We start from the raw sequence: 26,125 nt of genomic DNA, 5'->3' as shown, positions 1-26,125 counted from the left end.
TTCACCCTCTGCTCCTGCCTGTCGCAATCGCTGTACAAAGGGCCGGGGGGCGGGAGTCGGGGGGCGGGTGAGGGGAGCCGGGCGCGAACTGGCTGCCTCTGCGGGGCCACGGCCAATCCCGAGTGCACCCTCTCCCTGCTCCACGGGAGGGCCCTGGGCGGCCGCCGCGACCGGGCGGAGCCGCGGGCAGAGCGGGGAGCGAGCCGAGGGGCGTCCCCGCCGCGACCGCCCGCCGGGGGCTCTCCGGCCTCGCCATGCCACCGTGGGGCGCCGCCCTAGCCCTGCTTCTGGCTGTGTTCGCCCTGCTCTGCCTGCTCGCCCTGCGGCTGCGGCGGCCCGGCAGGCGCGCCGTCGGAGCGAGGACCCTGCCAGGGGCGCGGAGAGAAGATCACGGGGAGGAGGTGGACGGCGGAGGCCCCGCGAGTCAGTTCAGCGACGGGCGGGAGCCGCTGCCCGGAGGCTGCAGGCTCATCTGTAAGCCGTCGGCGCTGGCCCAGTGCCTGCTGCGCGCTCTGCGACGCTCGGCCGCGCTGGAGCCGGGCCCGCGCCCCTGGCTGTCCGGGCCCCACCTACAGACCCTCTGCCACTTCGTGCTGCCGGTGGGGCCGGGGTCCGAGCTGGCCCGGGAGTACCTGCAGTTGGCAGATGATGGGCTGGTGGCCCTGGACTGGGTGGTGGGACCTGTCGCCCGGGGCCGCCGGGCCACCAACGCCGGGGGCCTCCCGGCGGTACTGCTGGTGATCCCCAATGCCTGGGGGCGCCTCACCCGCAACGTGCTCGGCCTCTGCCTGCTGGCCCTGGAGCGCGGCTACTACCCGGTGATCTTCCACCGGCGCGGCCACCACGGCTGCCCACTGGTCAGCCCCCGGCTGCAGCCCTTTGGGGACCCGTCCGACCTCAAAGAGGCCATCACTTACATCCGCTTCCGACACCCCGCGGCCCCGCTCTTCGCGGTGAGCGAGGGCTCGGGCTCGGCGCTGCTGCTGTCCTACCTGGGCGAATGTGGCTCCTCCAGCTACGTGACCGGAGCCGCCTGCATCTCGCCCGTGCTACGCTGCCGCGAGTGGTTCGAGGCCGGCCTGCCCTGGCCCTACGAGCGGGGCTTTCTGCTTCACCAGAAGGTCGCCCTCAGCAGGTGGGTAATGGGGGCCGCAGACGCGGTGGGTAGGGGTTTGGGGCTGGCTGGGAAACAGCTCTGCCTGGTACTGAATCAAACAGGTGTAGAGCAATTTGGGCAGAGTTCACACACAGTTTCTGAAGCGTCCAAACCCTCTAGTCTAGGCAGAATCAGAGAAGCAAATTTAAAAGCCACGGACCGACTGAGTCAGCATCATTAGCTGAAGCAGGAACTCCAACCCAGGGGGCCCCCTGGCCTCACCTCAGCTGCACTTCGTCCTAGCAACCTGAGAGCCTGATGCTGCGCATTGCCTAGTCAAATCAGCAAAGAGGGCTCTGGAAGCAATTGTGACTGACTGTCCAGAATGTTTCCTTATAGTCTCTGAGCATGGAGGTGACAGGGATCAGAAATTTTGTGGTTATTTGATTTATTGAAATTCCTGAGACCTGACAAGTGTTTTGCATATTCCTAGGTATGTACTCAATATTTAATGCAAAAATTTTAAGAATATTTAAACATATTTCTTTAAATCTCCAAAAAGAAAAGAATCTACCACCAGGGTGACAGGGAGACTCTTCCACTGAAAAGGCCTGGGTGACAGTCCCACAGCAAATAACCAGGCCTCGGCTTACACTGTTGCTTTCCTAGGAGATGAAGGGGTTAGCTAAGTTGCTGGAAATTCAGGATTTGAACCCAAATGGGTCTGACCCCACATCCCAGGTCTTTCTGCCCCACCACAGTGTTGCCATCATGTCTAGCTAATCCCTATGAGCCTCACTTTCCTCTTCAGTTAGAGTTACTAATAACCACTTCACAAGGTGGCATGAAGTAAGATAACCAAAGTAAGGGGCCTGGCACCAATACATGGTGGCAATTGTGATTTCTCTTTCTTTCCTTGCTCCATTTTGCCTCCCAAACCCTGAGCTCAACAACAGCCCACATGCTACCATGGCAACCCAAAGCCACTGGAACAGTCCAGGGGCAAAGTGCTCTCACATGGCCTAATTTTCAGTTTCCTTCCACAAATGACCACCATCAGTGCTGCTGACCCCAGGTACCAGCTGGAGGATACAGTGAGGGAAGTGAAGAGAAAAACTGGGCCTTTAGGAACTGCCCTGCCCATGGAATTTGGGGATTGCCCACTTGGGGCAAGCCTCTTTGACTGTTTGCAGGAGGCACCTATCCAAATTCAGCTGGCTAAGGCTGAATTAACCCAAACTAAGTACTGAACTGCCCATCCTGGCCTCCTGGTCAGGGTGCCAGGCTCTCCCCAGGGACGTGGAAACAGCAAATATATCCCTCTTTCCCAGAGCAGTTGCTCTCAGGCTCCCATTTGGGAACTCACCTCATAAATTAATTATTACACTCCCAGTTACTTCCTCCGCCACTCAGCCCTCTCTAGAAATACCTGCCCCACTGATCAAGGTCACACTCATTTGTCATCATCTGGACAGCATATTATGTTTTAAAAAACAACCAAACTGGGCTTCCCTGGTGGCTCAGTGGTAAAGAATCTGCCTGCCAATGCAAGAGACATGGATTTGATCTCTGGTCCCGGAAGATCCCACATGCCGTGAAACAGCTAAGCCGGTTACACCACAACTACTGAGCCTATGCTTTAGAGCCCGGGAGCCGCAACCACTGAGCCCACGCAGTGAGAGCCCAAGCTCCACAACAAGAGCAGCCCCCGCAATGAGAACCTCGTGCGCTGCAACAGGCTTGCCCCAACTAGAAAAAAGGCCGTGCAGCAACAAAGACCCAGCACAGCTAAAAATAAAGAAATATTTTTTAAAAAGCAAGCAAACTAATACAACTTGAAGTAAAATGTTAATGATGGGGGTGTCACATGCTGGTTTGGATAGTCTGAGCCAGTGGGTTCTAAGAGGGGTACAGGAGGTGACAGTTTGTAGCAAGTTCCCTACAGGGGTCAGAAGTTGAGGTCAGGAGGACAGAGGTCACAGCTGTAAAGTCAAATGCTGCCCCAGGGCTGGGGAGGTGATGCCATGAATGACCATCCTCGCAGAAACTGTTATACAGGAAGGAGGGCAGAAATACCCTGATTGTTGCTATGCCAGCACATGTCATCAGACCTCCTCATTTGACCTTCTCCTTTGAGAAGCCAGCTAGCTGCATTTTATGTGAATTATCCTGACTTTATTATTTTTGGCCACGCCATGTGGCTTACGGTACCTTAGTTCCCTGACTAAGAATCAAACCAGGCCCACGGCAGTTTTAAGCACCCGACTGCCAGGGAATTCCCAAATCTCCTGGTTTCAAATGATGGCAACAATGTGGAAGTTTTTAAACACACTATATGGCCAAAGAAAGCCTCCGCGGTCAGACACTGGCCTGTGGGCAGCCATTCTGTAACAGGTGCTGTTAATTTATTTTCTCTTTCCTTCGTTCCTCCTCCAACTTCTTGCTGCCAGGTACGCCACGGCCCTGGAGGACACGGTGGATACCCGCAAACTGTTCAGGAGCCGCTCCCTGCGGGAGTTTGAGGAGACCCTCTTCTGCCACACCAAGAGCTTCCCCATCAGCTGGGACACCTACTGGGACCACAACGACCCCCTCCGGGATGTGGATGAGGCAGCAGTACCTGTGCTGTGCGTCTGTAGTGCCGACGACCCCGTGTGCGGGCCCCCAAACCACGTTCTGCCAACTGAACTCTTTCACAGCAACCCCTACTTCTTCCTTCTGCTCAGCCGCCACGGGGGCCACTGCGGCTTCCTGCGCCAGGAGCCCTTGCCCGCCTGGAGCCATGAGGTCACCTTGGAGTACTTCCGGGCCTTGACTGACTTCTTCCGGACGGAAGAGAGGATGAAAGGGCTCAGCAGGCGCCGAGCTTCCTTCCTAGCAGGCCGGCGTCGTTGGGCAACCCTGCCGAAGCGGGAGGTCTCCCCCTCTTCCAGTCTGGAGGAGATCTTTAGCTGGAAGAGATCCTATACGCGGTGAGACCTGACCTGAGAAGCCCCTAGCCCCTCAAGGAAGAAGAGAACTGCGCATGGCTGAGTCCTTACCAGGCAATGAGGACGGAACGTGGCCAGGCCGCTGCAGCCCTTTGCCCCTGGTCCAGCCCCTCTCTTAAACTGGTCTGTAGAAAGAGATGGAACCCCGCCCCCCCCGCACACCCCCGGAAGCTGGCGTTCACTGGCCCCTGAGGAGAACTCCTGCCCAGACCCTGCTCTGCACATGCCAACTCATCCTGGTTCAGCAGTGGGGCATTGCCCATCACTGTCCCCTGTCATTGACTTCATAAGCCAAAGAATAGCACCATTTAAGTCCCTGGACTTTAGAGAAAATACTCGCTCACTAGCAATGACACAGAGAAGATGAGCTTTTGTGAGCCATTGGGTAGGTCTGCCCTACAGGTTCTCAAGCTGGAGCCACTTGAGGTAGTGGGGACAGACAGGATGTTTGTGTCTTGGTCCCACTTCCCTCGTTTCTTTTTTTCTGCGGCTGTGGCTCTCCGCTGACTTCACGTGGTGACAGTTGTGGAAGCGGCTCACAGAGCCCTGTGGCTGTGTCAGTGAAAAAGGCCCGGAGGCGGTTAGTGCTGTGCTGAGACTGGGTTGGGGAGGCCAACAAGGCGGAGAAAGTGAACACCTGCTTCTGGAACACTAAGGTCCAGCGTTTGGATGAGTTCTGCAAGTCTTGATTGGGAGTAGGGGGCTGATCTGGGGCTTCAGCCTAGGACCTCAAGACTCACTGGGGAGATTCCAGGGGTGATTAAGAATAGGAGATCCTCACAGGGTGTGCTTGACCATGGCTCAAGGAGCCAGGCTTTCAAACATTCTAGGTGCTCCTTCCAGTACCATTTTGGGGGATTACTCCAGAGAGCTCTAGCGAGAGGTGTTTTTCTCTAGAGATGTGAGCTTTCTCTAAGTGGTAAAAGTATAAACCTCATATCTTAGGTGGGTTTTTTTGGTTAGTTGCCCTCTTTTCTGACACTGTTGCTAGCCTTTCCCTCTTCAGAGCCTAGAGAGACATCTGGTACCAGAGAAAACAGAAGTTCCAAGAGATTGACTGGAGCTGACTCAGTGATTTATGAATATTTCACATTATCACGCCTTTTTTGCTCAATTATTCAAAAGACTATCTATCCATGTAGATGAAGAAAAAGCTTCCCCCTGGATCTGGCCACGTACTGACTGATAAGCTCGGTGTTTTGAGGACTAATGCTGAAGATTAGAGTAAAATAAGGTATTGTATGGAGTGATCCACACAACTTGGTTTGGATTAAGCCATTAAGCAATACAGTAGGACATCCAGTCCGTCCCCTCCCCCGCAAAAAGGAAAGCTTTGCCCAGAAGTCTAATTGGTCATCAAGAAAGCACATGTTTCTACAAGAGGCTCCATCCTGGCTTCACAAACAGGAAAGCAGTTTTAAGGAGGAGAGATGTTTACCATGTCCTAAGGCTTGGGATCGGAGAAGGCAATGGCACCCCACTCCAGTACTCTTGCCTGGAAAATCCCATGGATGGAGGAGCCTGGTAGGCTGCAGTCCATGGGATCTCGAAGAGTCGGACACGACTGAGTGACTTCACTTTCACTTTTCACTTTCATGCATTGGAGAAGGAAATGGCAACCCACTCCAGTGTTCTTGCCTGGAGAATCCCAGGGACGGGGGAGCCTGGTTGGCTGCTGTCTATGGGGTCGCACAGAGTCAGACACGACTGAAGCGACTTAGCAGCAGCAGCAAGGCTTGGTATGAGGAATTCCTAGGGCCATGATTTTAGGTTTGGATAATCTTCGCCCATTCTTGTTCTTCTAGATCAAATAAGAAGAAACTCTATAAGAATCTGAACTGGAAGGCAGACAACAGTCAATTGTCTAAGGCACATTATCCTGTCAGGAAAAGATCCCCCCTCTCCTTCCCCACTGCTTCTTCCTCTTCCTCCACATTCCTCAGCTAACATTCTCTCACTATTTCTGAGCAGGAGAAATAATAAGGAAGTTAAGTGAAGTGAAGTCGCTCAGTCGTGTCTGACTCTTTGCGACCCTATGGACTGTAGCCTACCAGGCTCCTCTGTCCATGGGATTTTCCAGGCAACAGTACTGGAGTGGATTGCCATTTCCTTCTCCAGGGGATCTTCCCGACCCAGGGATCGAACCTAGGTCTCCCGCATTGTAGACAGACGCTTTACTATCTGAGCCACCAGGGAAGTCCAAATAATAAGGAAGTGAACCCCAAAGAAGCCATTCTTCTTCTGGCTAACCGCCTTGGTGTAAGGCTTGGTGGAGAACTACTGATGTCTGGCCAGCCCTCTCCCCCAGCATCTGGCAGTGGAGATTTCAGTTTATTAGGCCTTGCACTCCCATATGCAGGACCCTATGATAGTTCACAACTCACTGTAAACCAAACACTTCAGTGGTTTTTTAAACAGCCCCCCCACCTGCACCCCCAGGATTAAATGGCCCCTACGGGCTAAAGTCTGGATTGTTTCTCTAGGCCAGATACCTTGAGACATTAGTCCTTTAAGAGCTTTTGGAGAAAGCATGGTTCATCTTTAACAGGAAAGCAAGCTTGTGGGGTGGGTATAGAGGAAGATACATATATCCTTAAAGTGATAAAAGTATGAACCTCACATCTGAGGTGTTTTTTTGGTTAGTTCCCTCTTTTCTGACACTACTACTAGCCTTTCCCTCTCCAGAGCCAAGCTTTCAGAACAGCCCAGTCCAGCTCCACTGATTGCCTTGGATCCACAGCCCTAAACCTCAGTTCTCCTCCATGCCCCTTGTGCCAGATGTACTCATAGCCGTTCTCAAAAAACTTCTCTTCCGTCTTCTCATCACTGTTTGGTGACATCATTGCTTTTCAGCCCATTTTTGGCAAGAAAGTGTACTTCCTGTTCAAGCAGGTTTGGGTGACTCTGCCCTTCATCTAATGATACAGGACTCACCCAAACTGGCTCCACTTTGGTTGTTAGCTAATTATATGAAACCAGATGGAAGAACCCCAGACACATTCTGAGAGAGTGCAAGGCCCTTGGAAAAACTGACAAGTTACAAACTTGGGGAGGTGAGAAAACAATGAAACAAACAAAACCCAAAGAAGTACCATGAGTTGGGAGTTTTCCAGGTGGCATGACTGGCAATCCACTCAGGTCTCATTCATTTGTTTGCCGCCCCTTTTGGTCTCTTCATTATTTATAAACACCTTCAAATGTTAAAGGGGGAAAAAACACAGCCCAATGACAATTATCTCTGAGGTAGAAACTGAGTTGTCTCCATCCACTGGACCAGAATGTAGGAAGCCCACAACTGCTTCTCAAAGTTTCTTTGAGTTCTACTAAGTTCTGACCTTTGATATCAAAGACTGTGCTTAAGCTGTAACTTAATTCTCTTAAAGATTTAGTATTTTATGTATTTATACATGGGTTTCCAAGGTGGCTTGGCCAGAGATGACAATGTGAAAAAAACATAGCACCAGATCCTCCTTTTGAGAAGACATTGTCTCTGTTTTGTGTGAAGATATCCTTGCTAAGACTTGAATGCTGTTATAAGAGATCTTGACACAGGAAGTGTCATTTCAGCTTTATATACAACCTCAAAACCACACCAGAGCCAGAGAGTCTTCTGTACTCATCTTCCACCCAGACCACAGGATAATTTGTCAGTCAGTCATGCTTAGAAATGCCAAAGTTTCTTCCTTTAGAAATGAACTTTAAAGCTTCTCCATGCTTAAATAAACGGATATACTTGGCCACTTTGGCAGAACTTGCCAATGATACCAGTGATTCAGTGATACCAATGATTCTACAGCCAAGCCACAATGGATGGCATCAGAAACTGTTTTCACTATTTATCACATTTTACAGAGTTAAAGATTGAAAAGTTATACCCAGGGAGTGTCCGAGTGCCCAGAGATGGAATGAATGCCTTAGGAAGCAGGCATTCTACAGATCTAGGTCCCACAACTCTGGTAGAATATGCAACCTAGACAGCCACTTGGCACACATCGTGGAGGGGACCGGTGGTGAGAAATAGTGGAATTTCATTAAAACAAACAATAAAAGATATTAACACTTTAAAAACAAGTATCTCTAGCTCCTCCAGCCTTCCTGTATAATAAGATAATATCCTATTCTAGTGTCTATCACTAGTGTGATTAAACAAAAAATTCTCTCCAACTTGTTTGCCTCTGAATAATAAATTGCAGTCTCCCTGCAACAATGGAATGTCATTTTTAAATCTCCGGAAACAAACACGCCGTTTGTCTCAAGTCCTCTATGTACTGAGCCACACTTACCTACCTGAGTTAATAGAGCCTTGCTGCACACTATTTGCTGGGTGTTGCTTCATTTCTATAGATCTAGGTTTGTGTCCCCTAACACTAACCACTGGCAGCTCTGTTTATTTATTTATTTTTTGGCAGCTCTGTTTAATCAATAACCAGTCCTCCTGCTCTGGGCTAATAATTTCCCAGTAGGCTCAAAATTCCCTGATCATCAATGGTACCTACATAGAGATATTTTCCAGGAGCAATTACTAATTTGTGTGTTGGACAGAGCACTGAAATAGTTTCTGAAGATGTGGATTCTAGTTTCTCCTTCATCAGTGACACATAGGACTTTTGGGCAAGTTATGAGTTATTCCACATGAAAACACTTTGAGACAATAAAAAAGCCTTAATTTAGGTCTGTTAGGCTAAAATGAAATAAGAGCAGATGGATCCCGTTCTGCAAGTCCATTTAATTCCATAGAGTTCAAAGATCTCTGTAATGAGGTGACATCTGCTTTCAGATCAGAATCTTTTTTTCCGATTCTTATAAGGCCAAGAAGTTCTAATTATTATTTCTATTGCAAAGTAGGGAAGGACCTGGAAGAGCAGCATATTTGAGGCTCACAGACTGGGTGCTGGGTTGCCCAGTTGATAGCAAACTCTTTCCAGCCCCTTCCCAAGCACATTCGAGTACACACACACACGCACACACGCACGCACGCACGCACGCACTGATAACCATGTTATCATTGGTTCATTTGTTCCAGCCAAAAAACCATCTGCTTTCTTCTTATAAGTGATGTCAGAAAGGATGTGCCTTTCAAGATCTCAGTTAGTAGTGACAGGGCTAAAGACCAGAACCCCAACCACTGCTCTTCATGCCATACTTTGCCTTTTCCTAGTCAATCACTGGCTGAGATGACAGTAACTAATGCTTATCTTAAACTCCATAATGTAAAAGGTGTTAACAAAAGGAGAATTTTTCAGAGCTGCTGCACAACTCTGTGACGGAGTCAACATGTATCTATGAATGGTGTCCCTAAAGTTTATTGCAGTTTGCATAGCCTTAGCAACCCCCCTCCCCCCGCCCCCAGCGGCCTTGTCTCTCTCTTACCCATAAGAACAAGTATATGAAAATATAGTCACTAATTGCCTGGGACACATACAGGAAAACCCTGGTTTAGCAGTTTTTCATCAGTCAGATGTAGATGACAGTGCTAGCTTATAACCCTGGGGCTGTGGAGCTAACAGACCACTGTGCTGATTTTTTATTTCTGTTCAAATTTCTTTTATAGTCAGGATAGGCTTTAAACCCTATGCATTAACTTAGAGCATCTTTGATGTGTTTGGTCAATAACAACATGTGTTTTTGAGTTGCTGACATGGTTAGAAGCACATGTTTTATGATACTCTTTCACTGCAGTTTGAACAGCCCAATTGTAGAGATATAAAAAGAAATCTTGTTTTTTAAATCCCTTTTTATAGCTCAACCAAATTCAAGGTGGGATGCTGGAAATGCTAGAGATAGAACACCTGGAATCTAATCTTAGCTGTTTGACCCAGGCAAATTAAACCCTATGTAAATGCTAATTAACCTCAAAATAGCTCAATGTCAACAATCTAGTTTAAAAGCTATGTTGAAAAGTGCCACTTTTCTGATAGTCTTTTATTCAATAAAGTAGGTAATCTCAACAATGCTTTTTAAAATGACACTTAAAACTACTTTCTAATTAAAAAAACATAGAAGCCCCAGTCCATTAAACTCCATCCCTCCAAATCAAGCCTTCTAACCAAAAAATGTCATTTTAACAGGACCAGATTAGATCATCTACCTCATTCAGGGCTAAAATGTGGTGATTTTAAAATCTGGGAAGATAAACCCAGATGAAATCACCTTCAGAAGCTTTCTTTGCACAATGTCCAAGAACTACAGACAGCGGGGCGTCCATGTGTACGGGAGGAGCTGTAATAATATAGACCACAACATACGTTTGTGTAAAACTTAAGAACATGCATCAAACCGTCAGAACCTAAACTAGAATCGTATCTCACAGCCGCAACACAATAGGCTACTTCACTGCCTGGGCACACAGAATTTGAGGCAATCAGACTAGAGCCGACATCAGGGAGCTCATTCTTAGCCGCATCTCACTCCAGTGATTATCCAATAAACAGTCACTGAACTGAAATGTATTTTATGGAAATGCAATTACTTAAAAAAACTGAGCAGACACTCCATGTACTAAAATTACTTTATTACAGTTGATTTTTTTTAAACATTTCCTTTGCTATGATACAAAGGATACTTACAAACAAAATATTACATATGACCTTGTTTTCGCTCTTATGTTCTGACAACTTGGTAACAGCTTTAAATGCACAATCTATACAATTAATACAGGTTATATATGAACTATAAGGTATGTTGAACCAGAAGAATACTGACAATATACTGTACAATAAGCCTTACCAGTTAGTGCTGCAAACCATTTCTACCAAAAGGAAAATGCACATCTGTACAGTCACTTTTACCAGCTGGTGCTGACAGAGGGGGAGAGGCTTCTTCTCCACTGGAACCCTTGGGAAGCCTCCACTGTGGGCGTCTGTTTGGTCCAAAAATTAAGAGGACTGTGTAGACTTTAAATTAGTCATCGGGAAAGTGGCAGAACATCACTTTCAACGTGATAATCTCTCACCAAAAAAAAAATCACGTCCCAGCTTTAAAAGACCACGGTCCTTTGTCCACCATGAAAACCCGACAGGCTCAAGGACTTTGGGAGATGAGAAGAGAAGATGAAGGCTGCCAAAAAAGGAGGCAATAAACCAAGCCAAAATCTAGGTTTTGCAAAATCTTTTTTTTTCCCCCTTCACCAAAGGAACTAGAAATGTACAAATTCATAGATGCATCTCAATGATAACATATCAGTTAGCTGATAACCCTCATTTTATCTGGACCCCTGACTTGTGGGAATAACTGAAAGAGACTGTGGATTATATACACCATTTTTAGAAAAGAAACTTTTGCTTAAAATATTCCATTTAGCCACCAAAGCTGGTCCTGTTCTATTACAGGTGTGCATTCATCTTTCAATGGTCTACTCAGAAATGATAAGGTTACAGCTTTTTTTCTTTTTAAAAAATTTTTTTAAATAAAAAAGCAATTGACTGAAGCATTTTTCTTTTTTTCAGTAAATAGCAAAAATAAAAATAAAAACCAACCCTGGCATTTGCACAAATAATGCAAATGGAGCGATATGGCCTTTAAGGTAACGGGTTAGTAGAAAGGAAGAGAGAAGTGAAGAAAATTCAGAGAAAATGATGTATTGATTTTTCTTTTAAAAAATTTCTACAATACATGTGCAAAAAAATCATGCTGGTTGAGGAGAACAAAAGTAAATGAGTATACAAAACTAAAATCATAAATAATATGTTTGGATGACTGGTAAAAGCAGAAACCAACCTGGGTTACAAAAAGGATTATACATTCAAGATGCTCTTAAACCCAGTGGGATAACTTATGTTAAAACTGTGTTAATAGTTACGTTAAAAATCTCAAGTTTGTTTTTAAATCTTCACAATACAAGCAAAGCTGTTTTAAAATATACACTATACATATTTCTCATAGTCTCTCCAACCTCATTAATGCGCATTAGGCTATCCTTTTCATATACTAAAACAAGGGGTTTCTGAAAGCTAAATTGTTCAGAGCAACCCATCCATTATTTAAAAGTTTAAGTTTTAAATGGGTTAAAATCTTTAGCAGACTTACATAAATAGGATTTAGCAACACAAGTGTTAATTTAAAAAACTCTAAAGCATTTACAAATTATCAGGTTGGAATAGTCTGGGGAAGTTATGTGCACTATACTTCAAAATGTTATTTACATCAGACCATTGCTTTTGTAAAAATTTCCCTAAAAGATAAAAAACAAATTTGGAGAATTAACCCATTCTAACCTAGCAGGGGAGGATCATAAACGGAGAGGTAAAACAATAACAAAATTATCTCTTAATAGAAACCCCGAATATCCCCCTCCACTTGGATTTTGCCCTATGAAACCACCTGCAATTTCTAATAGGCTCATACATCACATGTCAAGATAATGTGGTAAAATACCTTGTCAGATAAATTACTGGCCTCGAGTGGACTTAAAAGAAAAAAAATGTTTTTCCCACCTGTGCCTCCGGCTTGGATTATTTTAGACACATGTATGTAATTAATTGGAGGGGCACTCTAAACAGGCACAATTCCCATTTAATATAGGATAAAAGGTATGACATATAAAATGCTTTTGAGAGAAGAGGTGGTGGTTTCTTTGATATTATGAAATGCAAGAAAGCACATTTGGAATGGACACCAAAAAAGAGCTTTCTGGCAACACAACAGGGGCAGTCAGTATCCTGATAAGCTAAATACACTTACTTGTCTATGACTAAACAGGGGTTAGAAGGCTTCCAATATTTCCCCCCAGGTTTGTTTGATATGTGCCAAACAGTCACATGGCCAGTTAGAATCTGCAAACATCAAGCAGTTCTATCCTTTTAAGTCACATAATTCATTCCAGGACCATGTGTAATTATAGAAACAATAATGTTCACGCTGAGGCAATGTATTTGAGGGCTCAGAAAAAGCAAAATGTGCCACCAAGAGAAACCTGTTCCCATACAACTGGTCTTCATGCTTTCAAGTGGCTTTAATATACCTTTGATGCTAAGCCAAGCCATGCAAAAGCAAAGAGTACACACTTTTCATTAATATTGGTATCTCATTTCTAAACTCCACTGACCTCAGAGTTGCCATAGAAACATAACATGAGTAATGAAAGCATACAAGTGAAGGTTCACGGATTTTAAAAAATGCATTTCCCTCATCTATGTTTACCAGCTTTCAATACCTTAGGCTACAAGGCATATTAAGGGATAATGACAAAGGAACATATGTAGTTCTGGAAATAGGAAAATTGCTCCAGAAATGGGATCAATGTGCCAGTATAAGCATAGTTCATTTGAAAATTCAGCAAGAGAGCCCAATAAACAGTTCCAAGCCATAATGTTATCACCTGTGTAATTTACACAAACATTAAAACTCTTGCACTTTACAGACAAAACACACTTCTGTAAACATGGCCACTGGGGGAGGGAGGCTCCCTGCCTCATTCATGACTGAGGACATGTAATCAGTATATTAAGTAACATGACTCTGCTTCAAACAAATTTAAACCTGACCAATGATTAAACTTAACTTCCCCCTGTTTAGCAACACTGAAGCATTAATTCTAAAAATGTCACCTAGGATGGTTTCAGGGTTAGATGCTAGGACCACAACTGGCAATGACAGCAACTCCTCTCTAGCTGGCACAGACTTATAAACTTTAATACAAAAACAAAAAAAAAATACAGAAACTAGGTCAATTTGTTAGCTACATATTTACAGATAATTACACGATTTCTTCACTCACAATTGCTAAAAACTATGAGTGAAAAGGAAACTGTGCAGGTTGAATTACCCGTACTTTGGGGGGAATTCTGGGGTATCAAGATACCCTTTTCATTCATTCACAAGTCTCATCTTCTCTCCACTTTTTCATGGCAAACTACCTACAGATGTCTAGATTAATATATCCAATGGGCATCCTGTTTCAGAGAGGATTAACCTTTTTCTCTATTTAAAAAAGAATCTCTTGAATATTTAAAAATAAAACAAACCCAACACAATCAAACGGATACACACACACACACATGCACACATCCTCCGAAACTTCAAAAAGTTCTGATTGTTGGGTAACAGTTATCAGTGATGGTGACATAGTAAATGGCTCCCCAGTTTTTATTCTCTGCCTTTATTTTCTTTAAAGGATATCTATTTTGGGGTGGGTGAGAGGGAAGTGCAAGTTTAAGAAACCCACAACAGGCAGATAAGGTGCATACTAACTTATGCATTTATGATTTGAGGACTACTATTAGGCCAAATGGATTCTCTTCCCTTGCATAAGTGAAATTTTGGAAATGTGAATATAAGTGAGGAAAAAATTAGTCAACTGACTTTAAAAGGGGTTACCAGAATTCAGTAGAAAATATAAACACACAACAAAGGAAGAGTTCTCAGCTTCACTTTCTTTTTCTAGACAGTGTTTAATAAAACTTCTTTACAAATTAAGTCATTTCCAATGTAGACTTATTGTAGTGATTTAATAAAAGTGCAGACAACATAACCAGACACACAGCAAAATAGACTTCAATCAGTAGTCCTTGCATACAAGAGGCAAGTCTGCTAAGTGTACAGCATACTCTTCATCCTTTAAGGAATCTGAGGATGGAAAATTTCCAGTTCTTAACAACTAAGAGTAAGTGAGGGCCTTTTCAAAGGTAATGCTACAACCTGGTTGGGGGCACTATCATGACAGATGAGGGAAAACAGAGAATCAGTTTCTCTTTAACAATAATGATCTGTATTTTGGTAAGCAACTCCAAGATGACAGCCCAAGTTTTAGATCTGTTCCTTAGAGAAGACAGTTTTTTTTTTTTTTTTTAAAGACATAAGAGCCTCCTCTTTCATCATTATAGGAGATTCACACTTAAACGCCTTAAATATATTATTTTCTGACTTGAATACACACTAGACACTTCACATTGTGAGCATGGAACAAAATGCAGGGCCATATAAACTTCCTAGGAAAGGGTTGCAGTGTGGGGCCAAATCTGCACTTAAAAAGATTTGCCTCTGAACGGGTGGACAGTACATGAAGAACTCACTATTAGCAAGCAAGAAGAGGCAGCTGAAAGGAGAAAGCCCCTCACCAATACCAAATCCTTCTCTCCCAGTGGCCATTTCCTGTTGATTTTATTGTTTAGGAGAACCTTAGATGCTTTAGCAGTAATTTCTTTCTTGGATGTTTTGGTCCTTAGCAAAGTTTATTAATTATTATCATCATTATTAATGGAACAAAAAGGGTAAAAGGATCAATGGCACCACTACTAAGAAATATGTATGGAGTGCACATGAAGATTACGTGATTTACTGGTTCTCTATTTCTGCAGAGGAATCACCACCAGTGGTTTTTAGTTTCTATGGTTCATTTCTCTCTGCACCACTATCTTTCACTGCATCACGACACAAACTCACAGGAACACTAACTGGTTCCTTCCCCAGCACTACTTTACTGCACTGCAACTTATGGTTCCACAATTTACTTAACTTTCTTTCCACCCACTCAAGTGCTAAGAAAGGATCAAAAAAGAAAAGACTGCATCTAATGACCACCTTCTCATAAATATCAACCCAGAGTATTCAACTGTTAAGAAACACATGCATTCTTGCCTTAACTGAGGACTGAAATAACGAAACAAAATAACAGAACCTTAAGTGCCCTGATGGAAATGTACAGTATGAGTTATATCCATCTATCTATACACACATATAGACACTCATATGTATATACAATATATACATACAAATGATAATAGCTATACCAAAAATGTGCATATTTAACACAGTTTTTAAAAGCCAGTAGATTATGGTATAATACAATTTATTTCCACTAGTGAATGGCACAAATGGAGAAATGCAAAGGAGGTGTTTCAAGTACAACAGAGTCATTTTTCACAGGTGAAAATAAACAGTATTATTCCAGTGTCCAACACAATGTATTCTATAAAAGTTTAAAATGCCAGACATAAAGAAGTAGAAAGTTACTAAAGTCGGCCTTATGGTTTGAAAAAGATACTCAAAGTGTTTTTGATTTTTGAAAAGGGGGAGAGGAAAAATAGGTGGGAGTGGGAGAGAGTCAAGGACAGTTTCTTTAGTGTGCTAAATGGTGTTTATTTGATGTCTAGGCAGCTGAAAATCATAATGACTATGCTAAAAAGTTCAATTTACCAATAAACCCTTGGCCTAGAGTACCAAGCATCTCATATCCGTGGGTGTGGCTTCAATTCCAGGACTGTTCATCTCTAGGCACAGAAATGACTTAGAAAAGAATGGCAGCTCTGAATAAAATATAAACATATTTCCCAGCTAATGTTATCTATATAATGAAAATACTTTCAGATACTTTAATTTGGGGTTAGAGCTGACTTTAATAAGGGGTAAAATAAGTGCAAAAGGAAGGGAACCCCATTAGGAACAATATATCAAGGTATGAGGTTTTGCATTTTTCAAATGCTAACTTAAAAAGGGGGGAGAGAGTGAACGTAAGAAACTTATACTGCCAAGCTCTGGATGCCAGACATAGCATATATGACTTTCTGATATGCGTGGACAAATTTCCCATACTTTTTATTTTCTCAAACATGTTTATATATAGTGAACACCAACACTGGGGAGGAGGTAGTAGTACTTTGATCAAATTCTGACATCTGTACACTGATTCAGAAAGTGCCTGCTTCTTTCTTTAGGATCTCTCAAAACCTTTCAAATTTTCTTGCTACAAGCTTTACTCTGATGATTCCTACTATGTATGATATTCTTCAGAAGTTAGATCTTACAAACACACACAATTAATTTGAACCATTTTTGCAAACTATATATACTTTAATTAAAATTAACTTAATGGAATAATCCAGGTATAGTCATGACCTACATGTAAAACTGGTTGCCACACAAATCAGATACAAAGACCTATTGGATAGACATCTGGAGTCAGTATTCAATCACAATTTTACAAGTACATATGGTCTGCATGAATTCAATAACTCAGTTTGACTAATTCAAGTCCACAAGTGGACTTTAACATGTATTATTGGTAATATTTTTTAAGAGTTTTATATGTAAAATTGATCTGCACTTCTATTCCACCCCTCCAGTAGAACAGAGAGGCCAGATCTAGTAAGAATTTTTATAAAAGGTATCAAATTCATTATATTTTTATACATTTGATTAATTCTAAAGCTCTCTCCTATCATTTTCCTCCAAATAGGTAGATACCTCAGTTTGCTTGAAATACTGTATACAACATGAATGCAAGAAGACAGGAAATTAAAAGCCCCTTTCATTAGACAGACAAGCAAGTACATGTCATGTTCACCTAAAAACTGGTGATTTCAAGCCTGGCCAAGAGGAAAATGTACCAGAGTGCTACCTGAAACACTGCCTAAAATTGTGAGTGAGTTCTACTGTGATCTTGGTTTTTAAAAGATTTATATTAATTTTTCTTCCAGTTACCTTTAAATGAATGCCAGAAATTCCTAACAGGGAGGATTCATGGAGATTAGACTGATATACCTGGGGAAGACTTAAATTTGGTTGAGAAAACCAAGATTTCAACAAACAGATTACTGGTTGGTCATTAGCCTGGATAGCTGAAGAGTATCATTGAGAGGGCCTTAGAAAATTCTACCTGGGAGTCCTCTGACTATATGAAAAGCAGGATCCAGAGTTAGCAGCAAGGGTTCTTCAAGACAAGGGAGGGGGCAAAACAGTAACTTGTAAGAAACTCTGATCTATCACTGAAAATAACTTTTTTTTTTTTTCCTTCAAGTCATACTCACAGCTTCCTACCCACCTTCAACTCAATTTCCACACTAGCAGTGGAATACCAAGTAACATCTAACTTTCATTGGGTTGATCCTTCATTGCAAAACAAAACAAAACAAAACGTGCCCCTCTGTGGGAAAAAATAAAAAAGTTAGCGTTTGTCAAGAGATTCCCTGACCACTATAACTTACTTTACTTTTTTTTTTTTCTAGTTTGCCAAACTAGCTAGTTCCTTTTCAGTAGTACTTTAGCACTGAGGCTAGAGACTTCTGGGAGTGGTGTTTCCTGTCGTGTGATGTTAACATGATGCCGAATGGTCACTAAGTCTCAAGGAACTAGAAGTTTGTAAAGTACTGCAGCAATAAAAACAGCAATTAAAAAAAAAAAAAAGAGGACCTGCACGTGCAGCAACATCTACAGTGGTGATGAGAATTAGTCAGCAGCTGGCAAAGTCATTGGCTCAGTGACTCCTGGTTCACTATGGCAACTAAACATTTAAATAATTGGCTATTCTACTTGTAAACAGGAAATCCCACAAGCCAAAAGGGGGTAATCAAATTATGTCTATGTAGTGTGGTGAAAATTCCAATAGATGGCAGTTTGCAAATATGGCATCATTCAAATACCTCTGGCATTTAATTTGTATTGGCTATATATCATTGATTTTGTACAAAGTAGAAGTACTGTTTGGGGTCTTGGAAGCTATAGAGCTTAGCTAGGATGAGATATCACAGTATAAGCAACGAAACGTCAGGATACAGAGGCTTCATCTCCTCACTCTTGCTGCTGAACATACCCACCATATGAAGTTTCAGGGGCCTCTCTCACCCTTCTTGTCTTCCCCTTTAAAGGCTCACGGGTTCGTTGATACAATTCCCACACCACTTGTGATCTCCTTAAGCACCTCCATCTCACCATGCCACAAAGAAGGCACAATTGAATGCACCAAAAAAAAAAAAAAAAAAAAACCACTGACAAATCTATGCAGCATTCAGAAAAAGAACTAAATTGTTTCCTACTCTCTGAAAAAGTCAATGCAACCCTTTAGTGTTCATGGATTTCCATGTTCTTTTTCACTCCAAATGAGGCTGAGAAGTCAGACCAATTTAATAAAGAAAATATGTTGGTAAGGGGATACAGATGTGTTTCAGTAAGAACTTGTTTCAGCATATGTTGCCTGCTGTGAGTAGCTTATAAGAATCTGGGGTATGTAGAAAGGCTTTAGATCTTTTCACATCATTCTGAGGATATATCATTGCCCCAAAGTGATGACTCAAGATATGCTGCTGCATTCTATTTTTGCAGTTTTCAAAAATACCCCCTATCTACCCAATTTCTTATAACCACAGGCTTGATACATATATATGTGTGTGTATGTATTTGTATACACACCTACATGACAATTCCCCTTTTCAAAATTTCTTCAGAAGTTAAAAAAAAACCAACAAAAAACCTGGCAGCCAAATACTATGACATCCCAATTAGTAAACACAAAACAGAACTCTTTACAAAAATGAGTAAGATATACCATACGCACTCAGCTTCCACACTGTAGTACCCAAGTGAGGAGGCTGCTGTGACGATGTCTGTAGGCAGTTTCTTTTGGCAGACAGCTCCAGCGGAATCGCCACTCTCAATTATTAAGTTATGTATAAGACATGTGTGACCCATTGGATATTTGAGAAGTGACACTCGTGCTTCTGCTCATGCCCTGCTCCGTCCGTCCCCCAGAAGCTGTCCGCCTTAGAGCCTGAGGGCTATTGCGGACTCCCATACTGCTACCTCGGGGTACCCCTTGCATTGGCCCCGAGGGGTGACCCCACGGCTGGGGTCCACCTTGCATTGGATGGCCCCAAGCTTGTGGTGGGCCACCCATGGGATGACCCCAGTGAGGTCCTGGACCCCCGGTAGGATTGTGAGACCAACCGGAAGCTCCCGGGTAGCTGTGGCTGAACGCCTCAGGGGAGAGATTAGAAAGGACCATGTTACTAAAACCTAGCCTCATGCTTTCAGAGTCAAAAGCTTCCATTTCTCTGGCTTGACGTTCCAGCAGGCTTCGTATTCGTTCTGTGCGTTCATTCTGCAAAGCCAACATTTCTTCTTCAATCTGTTGGGGGTTAGGGGGAAGCAAAAAGAAAGCTGATTTATTATTTTTAAATCTATAAACTAATAAAGAAGTCATAATTAGTCAGCTTTGAAGTGAATCATTAAAAAGTTCACAATGGCTATTTTGTGGATGCATATTTAAAAACGAAAGAGATGTACTATAGAAATCATATACAATTTATATTTTTAAGATGTGTAAAACCAAGTTCTTAAAAACAAAGGCAATAACCTCTATTGAAATAATAAATCAAGGCAATTATCATCAATGGCTACTAAATCATTAGGTAAAACACTGGATCATTAGGTAAAACCCTGAAGACACCTGGGACTCTCCTGGCCAATCTTGTAAATAACAATACCTTAGCCATCTCTGTCTCTAGATTGTCAACTGGATGACTTTTGAGTGAGTGAGTGACAGTCACTCAGTTGTGTCCAACTCTTTGCGACCCCATGGACTATAGAGCCTGCCAAGCTCCTTTGTCCATGGAATTCTCCATGCAAGAATACTGGAGTGGGTTGCCATTTCCTTCTCCAGGGGATCTTCCCAACCCAGGGATCAAACACAGGTCTCCTGCACTGACGGCAGATTCTTTATCATTTGAGCCACCAGGAAAGCCTAAAACACTGTATAAAAAATGAAAATGGGTGAAGGGAAACTAGCTTTATCAGACACACCAAAATGTCACTCTGTTAAATGTGGTATTGGTGTAGGGACAAATTATTAGTGAAATAGAAATAAAGATCTCAGTTTGCAGGGTTTTAAGGCAAGAGCATTAATTAATTCAGTGGGGAAAAGATGAGTTTTTAACAAATAACACAGGCACAATGGCCAACTATCTGGAAGGAAATAAAAATGGAACTCCATCTTACACCATATTCCAGATGCACCAAAGCCTTAAGTAAAAAGCAAACAAACACAAACCATGAAGTTTTCATTAAAAAGTTAGGAGACTCTATATACCTAGAAATTAGTGGTTCGGTAGCCATCATAATCATTTCTGGAAAACTGGAAGGTATTACAAATAAGTGTAGCTGACTGTACATACATTTTTTTTTTAATGTAAAATAATTCATAATAAACTCAATAGGCAATGAAAAAAGTTCATGGAGAACTTTTTTATGAATGATCAAATTGATAATTGCCTAAACCCACTGACCAATATTAATATCACTTAAAAGGGGGACAGTTAGACATCATATATCTCCTGATGTAATGTAAAAGGAAGTACATAGTAACCCTCATGAAAATTCCTTGCAAAAAATTTTTAAAAAGAGAAAATAATTTAAATTTAATCATATTTCTGGATCTAATTACCAGCTGATGGGAAATATGAAGTAAAAGAGAGAAGGGTATATTTTTAAAGACACTAGAGGACACAATAAGCCCAAACCAGAATTCCTACAGAGCAAATGATCCAATTCAAATGGGAAAAAAAAAACATGGGGGAAAGAGGGTCCTATTATAGACTCATTGACTTAAAAGACAATTAACCAAAAGCAGTATCTGGACCTTGTTTGGACCCTAATCCAAATAAGTGATTTAACATGTATAGTTATGTCGCTATTTTGCTGAAATTTTAACGTAAATGAAATGAGAAAAGTCGTAAAGGGCTTCATGTGAGCCAGATGAGGTTTACTTGTTATACTCTGTTAGTGGTGGTGGCTTAGTCGCTAAGTTGTGTCCGACTCTTATGACCCCATGGACTATAGCCCATCAGGCTCCTCTGTCCATGGGATTCTCCAGGCAAGAATACTGGAGTGGGTTGCCATTTCTTTCTCCAGGGGATCTTCCCAACCCAGGAATCGAACCCAGGTCTCCTGCATTGCAGGCAGATTCTTTACCGGCTGAGCAACGAGGGAAGCCCTAACCCTAACCCTACTCTGTTAGTGCCAAACCTGAGGAACAATTCTTGATTCTTTGGAGAGTAAAGTAATCTTCAAAGATAATTACCCAGCATGAAACAACTAATATTCACTCTGGTTCCACCTCTATTTTCAGATGACTGTTTTTTATCTATATAGCCAGTAAGTACAAAGTGCAGAAAATATAGTTGTTAAGATTTTTTGGTTTTTGTACAGAGGGTACCTTGCCTTGGTAGCTGCCAACTGATCCCAAACTGCTTCACTGTCATGCACTTCAGTTGAAATGTAAATATTAGCCCTAAAAATCAAGAAGCAACTCAAAATAGATTTATAGATTTATCACTCTACTGTTCCTTTATTATTTGTAATACTAATCGAACGTATTTTCTCTTATGAAATTACTATAAGCCATATTAAAAAAGTAAAGTAGAGGGAATTCTTTGGCTCCAGTGGTTAGGACTCTGCATATCCACTGCAGGGGGCACAGGTTTGATTCCTGGTTCAGGGAACTAAGATCCCACATGCTGCACAGTATGCCCTTCTCCCCTCACAAAAAAAGTAAAAACAGAAAAAAAAAATTCTACCATATTAATATAGCCACTACTAGCATTACTTCGATTCACTTTTATTCAATACATCATAAGCATTTTTCTATATTAATACTATCTTTATAGCCATCATTTAAGATTTTATTAAGTGGTTTGGCTATAATTAATTATAGCTCTGTTTTAGATGGTTATGTATTTTAAAACATTATGAAGTATGCTATAATTACCATATTTATGCATCTTACTTTTCCTATAGTTGGATTTCTTTTCCTTAGAATAAATTTTCAAAGTCTTAAATATGTAACATTTCCAAAGCTCAATATATACTTCCAAGTTGCTTTGCAAAATGCATTAACTATGTATGAGAGTGCCACTGCACCCTGACCAATGCATATCAGTTTTACGCACACATTTTACTGGGTTCTGTAGAACATGTCCACTTAGTTCATATATTGAAATAAGACTGTGTTAGATACTAATTAGCACTAACTCTGAACCACTAGGTGGAGCTAAAAATACAAATACATAGCCCTACTGCAGTACTTTAAATCATATCTAAATTACTTATAATACCCTATACAATGTAAATACTATGTAAATAGTTGCTGGGGCTTGCAGCAAACTGCAGTTTTGCTTTCCGGAACTTTCGGGAATTTTCTTTCCCCTGAATACTTTTATCATAATCTGTCAGTTGAATCCATGAATGCAGAACCCACCGGTGTGGGGGAGCTGACTGGAAATAGTGCCAATATTTCTCTTACAACACCATGGGAGTTTCCTTTCTTAAATAAATCATTTATTTATTATTTTAGGCTGCATTGGGTCTTCACTGCTGGGCTTCACTGCGTGGGCTTTCTCTAGCTGCAGCAAGTGGGGGCTGCAACCCAGTAGCTGTGTGCGGGCTTCTCACGGTGCTGGCTTCTACTGCTGCAGAGCACTGGCTCTCAGTGTGTGGGCTTCAGCAGCTGTAGCACTCAGGCTTCAGTGGCCTCGCAGCATATGGGATGTTCTCGGACCAGGGGATAAACCCATGTTCCCTGCATTGGCAGGTGCATTCTTGACCACTGCTGCTGCTGCTAAGTCGCTTCAGTCGCGTCCGACTCTGTGCGACCCCATAGACGGCAGCCCACCTGGCTCCGCTGTCCCTGGGATTCTCCAGGCAAGAACACTGGAGTGGGTTGCCATTTCCTTCTCCAATGCAGGAAAGTGAAAAGTGAAAGTGAAGTCACTCAGTCTTGACCACTGTACCATCACAAAAGTCCAATGGTAATTTCTTGAAGCATAAGAGACAATATTTCAGACTGAATTTTAATAAGCAAGTTCGAATCAGATTTATGAAACCTGTACGTGGGACAAACTAGACTTTTCTCAAAATTTATATGCATTTCTATCTTTCCCATTATGAATGGGAAACATAAGTGAGATAATTTTTAGAGGCAAGTACCCCTCGGAGAAGCCACTGGTAAGAACTGTGACAGAGAGGAATATTTTATTTAAGTATTCTATTAGTAATATCCTATTTATATTTTAAGACTATATTTTTAATTTAGTAAGGCATTCTATTTTTATCAGAAGAACTACTGGAAGTAGAGGAAAATCTATGGATCAATGGTCTAGAAACCATGACAACTTTTAAATAAATTAGGCAAGTACTAACATACAAAGGATCATTGGACCTAAGACTAATCACCTGCTGGGAACTTATGGCTTAGGAATTCTGAACATAGCTCTGAATCCTGGGTACAACTGGTAATCTATTACTTCTCATGACAAAACTTTCCTTTATCTTTCAAAATTTTAAAATCTCTGTCCATTAGCTTTTCCCACAAATACGCGCACACACACAAAACACAGATATAATACCTTAAAAAATGGAAGTTAATTTGGGGCTTCTAGTTCTATTCTCTAATATATCTGACAAAGAATAAGTTAAGAGAGAAAAGGGGGGGGGGAGATACATCTAGAAGTAACATTTTCAGCTTGTGCAGAACAAGTTTTACCTTCTGTGCCCTAGTACTCTTCCATCAGTCTGTATGGTTCTAGGCCCAGGATATAAGAGTAAAGTATATATTCCAAATCCTTTGCCTCTGCCTCTCTCAGGCAACTACTAAAGTTCTTTTTCTTCTAAGAAAAGAAGTTTTTTATCTAAGTTTTTCACCAACCTCTTTAGGTAGAGCTAGGTACACAAAAAAAGTGAGGAACACAGCAGAGGTACTCACTCACAATTCAACTGTCTTCACATAACTCCATATCCTTCCTCTAGCATTAACCCGGAGAAGGCAATGGCACCCCACTCCAGTACTCTTGCCTGGAAAATCCCATGGACAGAGGAGCCTGGCAGGCTGCAGTCCATGGGATAGCTAAGAGTCGGACACGACTGAGAGACTTCACTTTCACTTTTCACTTTCATGCATTGGAGAAGGAAATGGCAACCCACTCCAGTGTTCTTGCCTAGAGAATCCCAGGGACGGGGGAGCCTGGTGGGCTGCTGTCTATGGGGTTGCACAGAGTCGGACATGACTGAAGTGACTCAGCAGCAGCAGCAGTATTAACTACTTAATTATATTTCCCTGATGTTTAGAATTCATTAAGGTTCATTACTGAATCAATAATTTTAAAGAAAAACACTACAAAATTAGAATTAAGGAAATATGGTATGGTGAAAACAACCAAATGCCACCTCTCTCAGTATGAAAATATATTTATAAAACTCTTCTGATGAAAGCAAATGTTAGCAAATAACTTCCTTCTATCATCTATACCTTTTGTTCTAAGAGTGCCCTGCGGAGGGAGACCCTCTGTTCAAGCTCCCGAAGCTCTCGATCATGCTGTGCCTCCGCTTGCATCTTGATTTTGCTCTGATATGCATTTAACAGCTCCAGTTCCTGCTGCAGCTGCATCTTCAAAACCTGGCACTCTGCTTCCTGTGCTTCATCCAAACGCAGCTGAAAGAGAGGGAAAAAAACAGATATATCCTACTATGAACTATTTATTCAAGACCTATGGAAAGAAGGTGTGAGAAAAGGCAGACTACTCTTTTATAGGATAGACAATTGTTCTCTCTTGGATCTTGGAGTAAACATCTCTGAAAAAGGAAGGCACAGTAACCAATGATGATAACAAGAAGATAAAAGCTATCATATACTATTTGGAGAATGTCTGAATAACCATACTTTTCTTAAGAAAAATCTAGAATCTGATTAAGTGATATAAGATCCTGAATCTATTCTCCACAATGAAAATAATTATAGAACAGAGACCAGCGAACTATAGCTCCAGACCAAGTCTGGACAGTTGCCTGTTTTAATTAATTAATTTTATAGTCTGCTAATTAATGATTCTTATATTTTATATGGCTATAAGTACTCACATAATATCCTCAATTTTGTATCTTGTCCCACAAAATCTAAAATATTTACTGGCCCTTTAAGAAAAAGTTCACAAAACTTATATAGAAAATACTTTGTATCTGCCTCCATTAAAATGTGACCATTTAGATTTCTAATACAGTACTACTTTTTGTCCAATGCCTAATGAAGCTGTTGCTCTAATCTTGGTATACTCTTGGGATATGCACTAAACACCTGAGAGGCACTGGCAAGGAGCCTATTTAGAATCTCATGTCTAAATGTATCAATGAGAATTCTATATAAATCATGCCTACTTCCAAACAATGCAGAGACAGGAAAAATACAGATAACCACTACTATTTCCCAGGCTGTAGGAGAGTTACCACTTCCTATTAGTGTTTTAATTACTGAGACTTCATTCAGGAGGTGGAAGGAAAGGGGCCC

The 26,125-nt window shown here is 42.0% G+C and overlaps 2 protein-coding genes across 3 annotated transcripts in view; one reads left to right on the top strand and one right to left on the bottom strand.

Annotated features, from left to right (window-relative positions):
* The first annotated feature begins 167 nt into the window (after window positions 1-167).
* On the top strand, window positions 168-18,227 carry ABHD15 (abhydrolase domain containing 15). Its single transcript, XM_015098550.4, has 2 exons — window positions 168-1,135; window positions 3,547-18,227. The coding sequence occupies exons 1-2, from the start codon at window positions 255-257 to the stop codon at window positions 4,070-4,072; spliced, it is 1,407 nt and encodes a 468-aa protein (XP_014954036.3). The 5' UTR covers window positions 168-254; the 3' UTR covers window positions 4,073-18,227.
* The window catches only part of TAOK1 (TAO kinase 1), a 107,341-nt gene continuing 91,796 nt past the window's right edge, over window positions 10,581-26,125 (bottom strand). For both annotated transcript variants that reach the window (XM_004012516.6, XM_042255455.1), the window contains 2 exons: window positions 25,094-25,276; window positions 10,581-19,921 (listed from right to left, as the gene is read on the bottom strand). In XM_004012516.6, coding sequence (XP_004012565.2) covers window positions 19,460-19,921; window positions 25,094-25,276 — 645 coding nt within the window. In that variant the 3' untranslated portion in view covers window positions 10,581-19,459. The remainder of the gene's footprint in view (window positions 19,922-25,093; window positions 25,277-26,125) is intronic.

This window comes from Ovis aries, chromosome 11 (assembly GCF_016772045.2).
Source record: "Ovis aries strain OAR_USU_Benz2616 breed Rambouillet chromosome 11, ARS-UI_Ramb_v3.0, whole genome shotgun sequence".
In the NCBI taxonomy this organism is placed as follows: Eukaryota; Metazoa; Chordata; class Mammalia; order Artiodactyla; family Bovidae; genus Ovis; species Ovis aries.
Note: the sequence above shows the minus strand (reverse complement) of the source record. Positions and strands in the feature narration are given on the sequence as shown.